The sequence below is a fragment of the Suricata suricatta genome, chromosome 6 (genome assembly GCF_006229205.1).
Source record: "Suricata suricatta isolate VVHF042 chromosome 6, meerkat_22Aug2017_6uvM2_HiC, whole genome shotgun sequence".
Taxonomy (NCBI): Eukaryota; Metazoa; Chordata; class Mammalia; order Carnivora; family Herpestidae; genus Suricata; species Suricata suricatta.
In genome coordinates, this window is record NC_043705.1 from 35,704,403 (window position 1) to 35,718,534 (window position 14,132).

The 14,132-nt window shown below is 45.3% G+C and overlaps 1 protein-coding gene and 1 long non-coding RNA gene across 7 annotated transcripts in view; both read right to left on the bottom strand.

Annotated features, from left to right (window-relative positions):
* The window catches only part of LOC115293420 (putative elongation factor 1-alpha-like 3), a 3,235-nt gene extending 2,481 nt beyond the window's left edge, over positions 1-754 (bottom strand). The window contains exon 1 of the mRNA XM_029941204.1: positions 3-754. Coding sequence (XP_029797064.1) covers positions 3-739 — 737 coding nt within the window. The 5' untranslated portion in view covers positions 740-754. The remainder of the gene's footprint in view (positions 1-2) is intronic.
* A 6,736-nt stretch (positions 755-7,490) lies between these two features.
* LOC115294364 lies at positions 7,491-13,912 on the bottom strand. Of its 6 annotated transcripts, none has more exons than XR_003909843.1 (5): positions 13,874-13,911; positions 12,131-12,157; positions 11,079-11,157; positions 10,324-10,408; positions 9,588-9,755 (listed from the first exon to the last, which is right to left on the bottom strand). It is a non-coding gene; the product is annotated as an uncharacterized LOC115294364 (long non-coding RNA). The 6 variants fall into 6 exon arrangements; XR_003909840.1 differs by having other exon boundaries at positions 11,079-11,303; positions 13,874-13,897; XR_003909841.1 differs by lacking the exon at positions 12,131-12,157 and having other exon boundaries at positions 13,874-13,912.
* Positions 13,913-14,132: the final 220 nt, after the last annotated feature.

The following is a 14,132-nucleotide window of genomic DNA, read 5'->3' on the forward strand; positions in this document are numbered from 1 at the left end:
GCAAAGGCTTGTCAGTTGGACGAGTTGGTGGCAGAATGCAATCCAGAGCTTCAAGCAGTGTGGTTCCACTGGCATTGCCATCTTTACGGGTGACTTTCCATCCTTTGAACCAAGGCATGTTAGCACTTGGCTCCAGCATGTTGTCACCATTCCAACCAGAAATTGGCACAAATGCTACTGTGTCAGGGTTGTAACCAATTTTCTTAATGTAGGTGCTGACTTCCTTAACAATTTCCTCGTATCTCTTCTGGCTGTAGGGTGGCTCAGTAGAATCCATTTTGTTAACACCAACAATGAGTTGTTTTACACCCAGTGTATAAGCCAGAAGGGCATGCTCATGGGTCTGCCCATTCTTGGAGATAACGGCTTCAAATTCACCAACACCAGCAGCAACAATCAGGACAGCACAGTCAGCCTGAGATATGCCTGTAATCATACTTTTGATAAAGTCTCTGTGTCCCGGGGCATCAATGATGGTCACATAGTACTTGCTGGTCTCAAATTTCCACAAGGAGATATCAATGGTGATACCACGTTCACGTTCGGCTTTCAGTTCATCCAAGACCCAGGCATACTTGAAGGAGCCCTTTCCCATCTCAGCAGCCTCCTTCTCATATTTTTCAATAGTTCTTTTGTCGATCCCACCACATTTGTAGAGGAGATGTCCGGTAGTGGTAGACTTGCTGGAATCTATGTGTCCAATGACGATGATGTTGATGTGAGTCTTTTCCTTTCCCATTTTGGTTTAGGTTTAGCGGTGGTTTTCACGACACCTGTGCTCTGGCAGCAAACCCGTTGCAAAAAAGTGAGATAGAGTTTTAAAAGGGAATAAATTTAAGAAAAATATTTAGGAGACATTTTTAGTAAACATATTTAATAAATAGTGTTTACAAAGTATATACCTGTGGCAGTTATAAAGGTCATACAAATGACTGAAATTTGGTAATCAATGAGTTTTATGGATATTTACTGAATTGCGGTCTACACACCACTGGCCATTCACATCGTGTCATGATAAGAAGTACTCCATGGACAAACTAAATAAGTTTGGGCAATTTTCAAAGAGTTTTGTTGTTGTTGTTGTTGTTGCTTCTGAGCTGCAGAACTTTTCAGAGTCTATTATAAGTTGGAATGAAAGTGAATCTCCAAGAGAGAAATCCAGAATGTAGCATTTCTCACACATAATTGACCAGGGAATGGTCGCTGTCCATCTTTTTCCTCAGTGGCCTCCATTGTTTTTTTTAGGGGATGCTAGTGTTCCTTAGGACCTAGTTGGGAAACAGTGTGGCATAGGTTTTCTCGATGGGTCAGAAAGTAAAGGCATTGTGGCCATCCTGTCTCTATGGCACTTGATTAACTCTGCCATCATAGGGCAGAGGCGGTGCCATAGACAGTTCCTAAACAAATGGGCATGGCTGCATTCTTAGAGCACTTTGTTTATAAAAACAGGCAGCCAGGGGCACCCTGGGCACCAGGGCTCAGTTGGTTGAGCCTCTGACTTTGGCTCAGGTCATGATCTCATGGATTATGAGTGCAAGCCCTGCACCAGGCTCGCTGCTGTCAGCCTGTCAGCGTAAAGCCCACTTCAGACCCTCTGTCCCCCTCTCTTTGCCCCTTCCCCACTTGTACTTTCACCAAAATAAATAAATATTTGAAAAAAACAGGTAGTGGTCTGAATGGAGGAAGCGGCACTGCAGGAGACCTCTTACCAGTTTCTAGTTTTGCCAACCATTAACTTGAACTTGTCCTCATGGCAACTTGAAAGTGGGAGAGAGTGGGAAAGGCAAAGGCTTTGGAATCAGGAAGACACGTGTGAATGCCAGCTATGCTATTACTAGTTTATGTGACCTTGGGCGGGTCCCATGTCTTGGCCTTTCTGCCCCTATCTGGAAAATGAGAATGATGGTAATAGTAACTAACACTTACCGAGGGTCCACGATGTGCCATGCAGGCATCCTACCAGGCTCTGGGCAAAGACAGGTGAGGTGCCTGCCCTCACGGAGACAGAAAAAGTACGATGGACAAAAACTGCCAAGGTTCGACATACCATGTTACTTGGGGGTAAAATGAGGAAAGAAGACCAGAGCTGAAGACATTTTTATTGATCGAATCCTTACCTTTACCAGTCACCTTCTCTTGAATGTAGGCACTCCTTTGAGATAAGCTCTTTCATCCCCATTTTATAAGTGTGGAAACTGTGGCACAGAGACGTTAAATATCTTCCCTAAAGGCACACAGCTAGGAAAGGGCCAAGTAGGGACTTTGGGACGTTGTGATGCCGAATCACCTGCTTCTTCCTTTCCACCCTACTCACCTCACAAAGTACACTGAAGCTCAAACGAGAATGTATGTGAAGTGCTCAGCCTGGCAAACAGCAGGTGCTTTTCAAATGTCAGCCCTGCCCTTACTCCCACTCCCCCATAGTCAGTCCTTCAGGGTGACTTTCCAGGAATCTCTGGGTTAAATCACTAGAGTGGGGGCCCCCAAGCCTTTATCCTGGAGAGTGCTGTGGGTTTCTACAAAGGAATAAAGCTCTGTGAAATGGAAGATATTCTGCAGCTGGGACTCCGCCCCTTTTTTGTCTTCAGCCCAGCAAGGGGACAAGGGGAATAGAGATCAGATCAGGGCAGGAAGGCTTTAATCCCTAAGACTTCCAGGTGAGCTCAACAGAGTGTGTTGTTCCAAAGACCAAAAGGGACTGAGGGGCTAGGTCTCTCAAGACGGGTTTCTGAACCCTGCCCCGTCCCTCGGCTCCCTTTCCCAGTCTGGTGTGCTCCCCAGTATCCCACTCTGCAACTCCCAGGCCTGGTGCCTCAGAGATGAAAGCCAAGAAAACGCAACAAGCCATCGGCGGCGCTCACTCAATTGATTTTTACACAAAATTTGCCTTCATGCACGGAGGATGGAAAAATGATCCCATAAATAATGGATAACAAAAACAAATGCAGGGAGGAAATCAATAGTCACACACTTGATACCGCAGGGAGATGGGAGAGGAAAATATGGAGGCTGTTCCAGCTAAACGGCCCCCCGGGGAACCCCTTCCTAGCACTTCCTGCTGGGGAGGGCGAGGCCCATCTTGCCTCAGCTGGCCCCAGGAGCCGTAAGCTGAATCCCTGTGGAGGGCACCGAGGGTTTTGTGTCTCAGGGAGCCTCTGGCTTCAGTGGGTCCTTGCAGGGTCTGGGCTTCTCCCAAAGTTCGGAGTCAGGGTCAAGGCAGTGGGACCATCTGCCCCTCAAGGATCATCCTGATTTCAGCCCACAGATGAGGGTACAAGCCCTAGTTCTTTTCCTGAGTTGTCCTTGGCCACCGGAACTCCAGAGGTCTTTCAGAGATACCAAAAGGTGGCCATGCTCCGAGATTCCTCCCTTTTTCTATTCACAGCAAAGATCTGGCCACTCACTCTGGTGCCACAAAGCCCCCAGAATGGCATGGGGGGAGGGCTTTGAATCCTGGTTCTACCATCTGCTCTGCCTGTATGATTCTTGGCAGGTAACTTAACTTCTTGAGCTTCAGTTTCCTCATCTGTAAAATGGAGCCAGCAAAACCTCTAAAGCTGATAGGAGGGAATAAACTGCTTGAAGTATATAATGCTGGCATATAGTAAATGCTTAGAATAAGTGATACCTGAAATCTGTGTTTCATGCCTGCTTTCACTGACTTCAGGGCTTCACCGTCTCACGACTGGATGTGTGCAGTAGCTCCTGAGTAGTCTTCCCACCTCTGGCCCCTTAGCCCTTTGGTTGTCATTCCTCACAGGCGTCACCTTTCTCAGAGGCATGTTGGCTTATGTCACAGGTTTTTGTTGATGGTGTAGTTAGTTTTCATGGGATTCGGTTTACTTGACGAGGTGGTATGTTCACATGGTTCACAACGGAAGAGGTGAAAATTCCGCCTTCCACTTCTCTTCCCACTCACTCTTTGCAGAGAAATTTTATTAGTTATAAGCATATATGTTTGCTTGTATATACTTGTGCATAAATCTATATTTATTTTCATGTGTTCTTCTTTTCTCAAGATGGTAGCAGATGATGTATGCATATCGTTCTATACTTTTTAAAAATTGTACGTAATATATTCTAGTGCTTATTCCTGTGAGTATATAAGGAGTTTGCTCTTTTCAAACTGCTGCCCATTGTATTCCATTCTAGGGATATACCATAATTTATTTAACCGACCCCTCTCAGTGGAATTGGGGTTCCCCCCAGACTTTTTTTTTAATGTTTATTTATTTTTGAGAGAGAGAGAGAGAGAGACAGAGTATGAGTTGGGAAGGGGCAGAGAGAAAGAGGGAGACACAGAATCTGTAGCAGGTTCCAGGCTCTGAGCTGTCAGTACAGAATTCAACGTGGGGCTTGGACCCATGAGCCCATGAACCCTGGGGAGCCACAAGATCATGACTGGAGCTGAAGTCCGATGCTCAACTGACTGAGCCACCCAGGCACTGCAGCCCGCATCCCATAGACTTTGGCTTTTACAAGCCGTGCTGTGATGAGTAACCTCATACATATGTAATTTCACAAGACATCTCTCGGATAAATTACTAGGTGTGTAATTGCTGGGTCAGAGGGGATGTGCATTTTTACTTTTGATAGATATTGCCAGTTTGCTCTCCGGAAAGGTTATGCCTTGAATGCACCTGGCAGTAGCATGAGCCGCGCCCCCCCCCCCCCCCCCCCCCCCCCCCCCCCCCCCCCCCCCCCCCCCCCCCCCCCCCCCCCCCCCCCCCCCCCCGGCTCTGGCCCACACTCTCAGGACACCCTCAGCACCCCACACAAGCTCTATCTTTCCAGCCGCCGCTCCGTGTGCTCAGATGCCACATGGGTGTTCTGTCCCTAACATTCAGAAGTATAGCATTTCCCATCATGTCATCTCGTCTCCCACCTGCCATGACTTTCGCATGCCGACCCTCTGCCTGGAGGAATGCTATCATCCTTCAAGTCCTTGTTTGATGCCACTTCTGTGCCGCTTCCTTGTCCTCCCTGGGTGGACTCAGGCTCCTTCATCGGTTCTCCCACACCACACACCATTTTTAGGGTCCTTACCACACATGTCATACCTGTTTGTGTACTTATACTCAGGTCTTACTCACCTGTGTCTCCTCAGTGAGAACTATAAGCTCGGAGTTAATATCTGCTGGGTGGACATGCAAGAAAGATACCACACCAAACTCTGTTGGGGGGAAACAATGAAAAAAAACCCCAGCAGGATCTCTGCTCTCAAGGAACTCACAGAGTTTATTAGCATTCTCTAATTCTAGAAAAGTGGGCACTTGTTTATTTTAATGATTTCTATAGCTGTCACAGAATGCATGTGGACCTTACAGTGAATTGCAGACAGAGGTGAGGGCATGTGTGTGTGCCCTAGAGAACAGAGAATACACACACAAGCCCATCCCCAGCTTCTTCTGTTCCTTCCTTCTTTCCTGCCTCTCTCCCTCCCTCCCTTCCCTCCCTCCCTTCCTCCCCCCCTTCCTTCTTTCCTGCCTTCCTCCCTTCCTCCCTCCCTCTCTTTCTTCCTTCCTTCCTTTCCTTCCTCCCTTCCTCCCTTTCTTCTCTCCTTTCTTTTAGGAACAGGTTAGGAAAAAATGATTTTGCCAAAGTAAATGGGAAGCTTTGAAATGTGAGGTGCGTGACAAAAACACACCGTCCTGCTTTCTGCCCCCAAGAGGACATATTCCACTCCAAGACCCACCAGATCTGAAGAAGCAGTGATAGCAAGTTCAGTTACAGACCAAGCCATCACAATAAGGGGAAGGGAAAGTTAGAGGAAGGGGACAAAATTGAGAGGAGAATGAGGCAAATACTGAAAAGTTAAGCTTGAGCATGCCAGGACTGAACATTTCACTAAAAGAATTTCGAGCTTCTCATTCTCTTGACTACCCGATTTGAAACCCCAAATCTATCAGAGGAGCTTGATCCTTAATGTGGATTATTATTTTATAAATTATTAAGAAGAGCAATATCTCTCCATTTACTGAATGTCATAACAAAAGAGATAGGAGGAAAACCAAGACATCGCCTACCCAAAGAGCCTAGCATTTGGACAGTGTAAAGTCACTAAATAATTCAGCAGCTATTTGAAAGTATAGTGTTTTGTAATTTCGACAGAACCATCTTAGTCTGGCTCTCTGTAGCACAGAATTTTAAAAAGATGTTCGCCTTCGTGAGGATCTATTTCTAGGAGAAGTGCGCACTGGGTGGAAACGCTGGTCAGGAGAAAGAGGACTGTCTAATTAGAGAGCCTCGTGTTTACTCTGATTTTAAACTTTCATGAGACTGCGGAGGGTGAGGTCTGACCATCTTCTAGTACTCTCTGATTTCTTTCCCTGTGCCCACACACTTGCACCCTAACTAGACGCATCTGTGCCATGTATGCCCGTGGAAAGGGGAGCCATTGCATATGTGGCCTCTGTGACACATTAATAGAAAGGTGAATGGAGGAGCAAACAAATGTCCTCTGGACTATCACAGCGAGGTTGATCACACTGGTCTGGCTTGTTTGGAGCAACTGGAAAGACAAGCTCAACAACATCTGGAAGAGGCTGCACCCTGAGAGGGCAGGGGTGGGATGAGCCAAGGCACAAGAGGACTGATCCCAAAGGAAGGAATTAATTCCTAAGTGTGAGGAGGGGCTTTATTTAGATGTGGCCTCCCTAGTACAGAGAGGATTTCATGCAGTTTGCTGTGGTACCTAAAATTAAATGAAGCATGGTGAGCATGACTAGAAGGCAGAATAGCATTAGAAATAAGATAGCACTTGGGTGGGTCTTTAGGCTCTGCAGCTCTCTGGCTGAATGACCTCAGGTGGGTGAAGCCATGTCTGCGCGCCCAGTTTCCTGCCCTTTAAGACCTCGCGCAGGGGACGTCATCTCTGCGTGCCTCAGTTTCCTGCCCTTTAAGGCCCAGATAATAATCGTGCTTACCTCCCAGGGTGGTAAGGTCATGTAGCAGAACCACGCCTGGGTGATGGGAAGTGCTCAGTCTGTGTCAGCTACTATTATTCCTTTGCACTTACTTCCTTTGACCCCCAAGAATTGGGGTAGACATGTAGCTAGTTACAGAGAACAGAGCTCTGTGTTTAATGTGGCTATTGAGTGAGGGCCTCTGCAAGTACTTATTGGCAAGATAGACTCCTGTGGATGAGTTATGTAAGTGGCATCCCAGAGGTCCCGGCATGGATGCAAACCAATTAAGTTAAGCACTTACCGCAATCACAAGTGCAACTCATAGGTTTAAAAGTGGGAAGAGAGTATATGTGAACTTGGCTTTGTCAGATCTCTTAGAAATAGAGCCCGTGAATTCCCTCACTCTTGTTCTAAATTCTGGAGCACTTTTTTGTCTAATGAAGTAGACAAATTCTGGATCTATTTTCTACTAGCTGTGCGATCTTGGACGTCTATTTATATTCTATTAAGAGAGTACAGTTTTCTTATCCATTCAATTTCCATATCCATTAAAAAAAGTTTTAGTACACACTAAAGTCAACCTAGCAATTTTGAAGCACAGGAATTTAATGCTGGGAGTTAAGTATTTGCAAAATTGTCTTGAGGGCTGAAGGCTTGGGCCATAGTTGGGCATGTAGGAATAGTTCCCAGGATATTATCAGAGCTATGGTCTTTGCCACATTCAGGACAGTGAGTCTTTGGCAGCTCACCAGTGGAACAAGCGCGGTCTGGAACACACCATCTTGGCTGCTGTGCAGAAAGCAGGAAAGTCTCCACTGCTGTGCAATGTCCAGTATGAACACTGGACCACGAAGAAAACCAGTACCACTACAACTTTAGTATCTCTATACTCTCTCTTGCCGTTTGAAAACAGCAAACATAGCAGAAGTTTCCCTTTTACATCAATTGCGCCTTCCAAATCTTGCTTGAATGCATCTCCTTCATGAAATCTCTCTCATGAGAGAGATTTTCCTAGCTGGAAAGAGAGTCTGGAAATGACCTGTTAGTTTTCTAGCCTCTTAAAAGCAGGAAGGTACCTCAAAGAAGATGGAAATTGGTGTTGAGTACTGATTGACCATATCCAACCAAGAAAATAATAGTGACTATGTTATGGATTTCTTACGGAGATGAATAAGATAAAATGGCTTGGAGACAACACAATCAATAAATTAATTATGTCTAACACTGCTACTATAGTGGGATTTGGTGCCTCATCTTTTATTTTTTTTAATTTTTAAAGTTTATTTAATTATTTTGAGAGAGAGGGCAAGAGCGAGCCTGAGTGTGAGTGGGGGGACGGGAGGAGAGAGAGAGAGTGAAAGAGGGAGAGAGAGAATCCAAAGAAGGCTTTGTGCTGTCAGCACACAGTCTGACACGGGGCTTGATGCAAGGCTCAATCTCACATGTGAGATCATGACCTGATCTGAAATCAAGAGTCAGACGCTTAACTTACTGAGCTACCCAGGCGCTCTCGTTGGTTCATCTTTTAAAAATACCCAAAGGGAATCTTTCTTCCTTTAAATGCCAGGCTGAAATTTCCTGAGAGAATGGGAGAATTCTCTACCTGGCTAAGTGGCCTTAGTGGCTCCCTTTCAACCGGAGGTCACAGCACAAGTATCTCTAGAAGACCTCCTTGCTCATTTGCCAATGCTTGAGGGAACCTCTCCAGGCCATTCCCCCTGTTCTGTGTTCAAAATTCTCTTTCTCTGTTCAGGACTCTGCAGTTCCCATACTATTCCTTCATGCCAAATTTCTGTTTCTCTGATTTCTTCTCTCATAGTGAGAGCCAGATAGAATGAATTGCTTGGCTTGGTCTCAGTTTCATCTGTGGCCAGTACTCTTCCCCCTTCATAACCTGCCCAGCCTTGGAACCTTGTATTGAGGATGGGGCCCAAAACCCCACTTGTCATCAAAGAAATTATAAATAATTAGGTAGAAGCTGGAAGAAAGTACTGAGAATTCCAAGATAGAGCTCAAACCAAACAGGTTGGTTTAAGGCATTTAAATACATAGAGAAAATTTATCTTCGGTGGCTTGTGACCCCCGTTTTATTGTTGTTAAGTATTTCTCACTTACTCATTGAGCTTATCAGTTTCCCTTTCACTTGGGATCATAGTAGATATTCTCTACAAATCTTACTTGTTCTATATCTCATTTTTTGCAGTGTCTTATAAAATGGCTAGTTAGCTCAGGGATCCTCAAACCTGTCTGGGCCCTAGCTCAGCTCAGTTGAATCAAAATCTCAGGGGGTATGCGTGAAATCTTGGCAGCAGCAATTTTTAAAGCTCTCCAGAAATAATAATGTGCAGCCAGAGTTGAGAACCACAGGCTTATCTAATTTGACAGCTTAACTTGAGTTGATATGTCGATGGGCACAAATGTCTTAATATATCACCCCAACCAGGAGAGTTCATTTTTTCTTTCACTAGGGTCTTTGAAGGCAATGCCATAATTCAAAAAGCAAATTTATTGCATTTTTGGGGCACCATGGCAGGATAAAGTGATAGATAAAGTTTCGGGGCCAGAACGCTATTTTAATACCCCTCCGGTTATGCCATTTTAGCAGGTGACTTTTCCACCTAAGCATTGAACTAGTTCTAGCAGTTAATATTTAATTCTTAGTAAAAACATTTTATCGTATGAAATGAAATTGTATTTTATTCTCTATTCTTCTGTGGAGTCCTTGGTAAATTACTTAGCTTCTCTGAATCCCCATTTTTTCCTTTCGTCAATAGGGATGATAGTAGAAACCGCCTCAGAGAATTGTACTTTGACAATTATACGTGATTGATGACATATGTGGAGTACCTGGTACATTAGAGGTGAAAAATAAGTTGAATCTCTTACTATTATAGATTACAGTTTATTCATTGGCATAGCACTTAGAAGCTGTTGGAAAACTAGGTGATGTCAGCAAGTAAATAAATTGGACATGCTCAAGTCTGTGACTTGTGGAAGAAATTAAAATTTCTCTCCAGGAAACCGTGGAGTACTACTTACCATGGAAAACCCTTAATGGAAATTTCCAATAAGGATGATAAGTTTAGTGTTACCTGTTTGGTTTGTTTATCCAACTTGAACCCTTGCTTATAAGCTGCAGGGCCAATGAAATAGGTAACATGTTCTGAGTTATTTGCTCTACCACCTTTCACGTGAACTGGATTGCCGAAGTTTGTTACATGAATAAGGCCAGCGTAGATGAAGGGAAAGAAGGGATGATGGAAAATCCAAAATGTTCTAAATACCATATGTTTACAATAACATGAACAACAATCTTGAAAATGTGAAAATAATTCACAAGTAGCCAAAAAAAAAATGCCAAAGTAAACTATGATGTGTCTGCTCATCAGTTCAATGAGCCTTAATGAACACATACCTGTGTTAGGCACTGAGCTAGTGCCATGAAGAAGATAAGGAAGATATAGATCCAGTTCTCTAGAGGTCATGGATCCCTGGGGACACTGACAAGAGAGAGTTGTGTATTAAGTAGTACTATTGAAAGTAGTAACTTTAGGAGTATTTGATAACATTGAAAGAATAAAGAGATAATAAGTTAAAAATGTATGATACAAAGTGGCAAATAGAGTGTAATTCTCTTGATATTAAAGTATGCCCAGAAAAAGACTGAAAATAAATAGAGCATACAAAAAAACGACAGCTATAATTTAAAAAAATTATTTACTTATGTAAGTAATTTCTATACTCACTGTGGGACTCAAAATTCATGACCCAAGATCAAGAGCCACACTTTCTCTGGTCTGAGTTAGCCAGGTACTACAACAGCTATAATTTTATTAAGGTGGTGGTATTATGGCTAGATTTTCCCCTTCCATCCTCTAGTTTCCAAAGTTTCTCCATTTAAAAAATACATTATTTTCCTAATGAAAATTTTAAACACAAAACATCTCAAAAGATCTCCTGAAATACCACAGAAATGATCCATCTTCTATCTCTTTTCTATCGCCAATATCTGCCTCAGCTTACATTTCCTGAAAGCAACAACCAAGTCACAAACTTGGGTGCAGGTATTTTCTCGGAGGTGATCCTAAGAAGGCAGGCTGCAGGAATGGGGAAGATGAGGCACAGTGAAGAAAAGCGAATACATATAGGGTGCCCTTGTGGGCTGCTTACCACTGGAGCAATTGGAGCACAGCCTCCCCGGGGATCCGCTGAGGAACCATGAGATCAGTGCCTCAGCCGAACTGTCGCTCTGAAAGATGGAGGGGGCGGGCGGGAAGTTGGACACTTATCCATTGACTCCTATGCCCCAGTAAATGAAGATTGCTCTTGGAAGCTTTGACTGTCAACTTTCAGGCTGTGCTGGGCGAAGTAGCCATCCTTGGCCTTGGGGAAAGTCTGGAGGCAGAATAGCAGAGAGACACCAGAGGGGTCCCTAGATACTGACCATGAGCCTTGAGCTATCCAGCTCTGGACTGACATTAGGTGCACAGAAGGCATGGACAGGGCACACAAAGCCCTTGTAGTATCCAAACATGTCTCAACTTCCAGGTGTTCTCCCTACTTCTGTTCAGGGTGTACCAACAACTCAGGAACCTGGAAGGCAGGTCTGTCACAGTTGGGAACAGCATAGAATTAGGAGTTGAACAAATGGAATGAGTATCGAGTTCTTACAGATCTCAAGAGGTTGAGATTTAAAGATGGAATGTAAATAATGAGAAATAAAGATTAAACATGTGTACATAGCTTCAGACAAGCAAAGGCAAAGGACTGGAAAACATGGCTTGACCAGAGAAAATTTCATGCAATAGAATACATGTGGGTTTGGGTTAAGCCTACACATAAAATATGAACCTTGAGAAATTTCGTTGCATCTTATATGGCAATCTCTGCCTGAATAAGCAGGAAGAAAGGCCCCTGTGCTCTGAACTAGCTAGCGAGGTTGTGGGCACCCCTCCGCCGCCCGCCCCCCGCCCCCCCAGCCCTGAACTGAGGCATAGACCAAGTAGAACACAGGTACTGGAGAATCACCACTGTTGGCCCCGCTGGTGGGGAGGTGGAAATTATGTACTTTGGGCTGAAAGGACTGAGGAGGTTTAGCCAAGAAAGAGGCAGGAGGGGAGGGAGAAAATGAGTGCTTCAAATATCTCAAAGGCTTGTGAGGCGAAGCAGGAGGAGGCAGTGTGGCATTGTGATGGAGAGAATTGTCTCCTATTTTGTGTCACCTCACTTCGTGGGCTTGGTCAGGTCACCTGCAAAATGAAAACACTAATGATACCTCCATCACATGGTTGCGTGTATATTAAATGAGATGTGTATGTAAATTGCTAAACACAGCACCTACCATATAGAAGTGCTCAAATAATAATGATAATTAGAACTGTACATAAAAGAGGAATTAGACTGGGTCTCTGTGGCCACAAATTACTGAAGTAAGACCACTAGTTCAGGATTGGCTGGATCTTAATCTGCGTAAGGCCTCTGTCACCATCTGAATGGCCCTCCAAAATGTACAGGCTGCCTTTAGCATAGTGAGATCCTTTACATGATGTACACAGTCAGCCAGATGGTCCCTGACCCAACCCTTGGAGGAGATTCAAGAGATTTTTCAGTCTTCTACATCTGGGGTCTTCGCTGGGCCTTTGCCGGCCCCTGTGCCCGGCCTGGAGTCACCAGTGGCAAGAGTTTCCATGGAAACCATGAGGGGCTCAGAATTCTGTGTCTGCACACTGCATCCCAGAGGAAAGAGACAGCAGTGAAGCAGTAGCCCCAGTAATAGTGTGCACTTTTAAAACTGTCTAATTAAATATTAACCCCAGAGACAGAGCATTAACGGGTCTCTTATGTAAACTTTTGCATCTCATAACCATCCGGGAAAGGGGCTTAGGTAGAGCACTCCAAGGAAATTAAATCTATATGCCTGTCTCCTTCCTCCATGCCATCGCTGATAAATGGCACAGAGGGCTGATCGGGGCCACTGCCTTCTTCGTCTTGCCCCTCCTCGGGTGCTTGCCAGGATCAGTGGGGTGGGAGTGCCAGGAGCAGGGCCTGGGGCCAAACTTGACACCATCTTTGCCCCTTTCCTGCTTTTCTTCTTCTACTGTTTCTTCCATCTCTGGAATCCCCAAGAACCCCATTCTCAGGAGCGGGTACAGACGAGAGCAGAGGCAGCAGGCGGGTGCTTAAAGAAAGGATAGAGGTGGTGGGAGACAGGAACGCGTAGCGAAGCAGCCGGGGTCAGGAGGCAGGAGCGTGTGCCTTTAGCTTTGTGATCTTAGGCAAATCCATTGATCTCTCTGGCTCTGGGGGAAACATAAGGGTTTGAACTACAACTCACTGACATCTTAAGCAACCAATTTTGAGCAGCTCCTCTGGGCCTGGGATACAGTGTGGTGAGAGGCCCAATTCTTGACTGTGAGGAGTTCACAGTATCGCTGAGAGGGTCTCTGCTTGGGGTCTGGGTGTCCCTTCAAGGGATTAAAACCCTTGCCTTTGCCCCTTAAATTCGTGAGTATATGTGTTGTTGTTTGCTTGTTTGTTTTGAGTGGCGTTCGCCTTCTGCTTTCATCAGGGATGCATGGCCTTCCAAACAGTTAAGAATCTCTGGCCCTCTCTTCCCAAACCTGTGTCATTTGGGCACTCCTTGTGTTATTTGGATATATCTGCATTTGGTCTGTGAATAATTTTTCTCCAAAATAAAGCTGGATGTAAGAGTATGTACTCTAACAACAATGCCCATGAAGTTGTGAGTGTGGGTTTGAGGAGTGGGGTCCTATCTCTATCACATTTCATCTCTCTCTTAAAAAAAAACAAACAAACCTCCAAAGCCATTAAATAAAAAGTTCTCCTTAGCAAACCACTCCAGATACTCTCCATTTCCCTCAACGCTGCACATCTCCCCTGCAGCATTTCTGAGAAACATGGGTCCACTGGTTCCCTCCAAACCATCAGGAGTTTTTTTTACCCACCTTCTGTTACTGGCTCCCCATCCTCCTCCGGAGCCCAAGGGGCAGATATGAATGCCCCTCCTTTCCACATTGTCTGCCTTTGTGATCACATGTGGTCTGAGGCTGCCGTCAAACCCCAGAGGTATCCCCAGACCCAGCTGGCGGCGGGGGACCCCGAGTTTCCACCCCGAGCGCCCCCTCTCCGCAGCCGGGGGGCCTGCGCCGCCGGCCTTGCCGCCGCCCGGCGGACTTCCCGGTGAGTGACAGGGGCTGGCGGAGG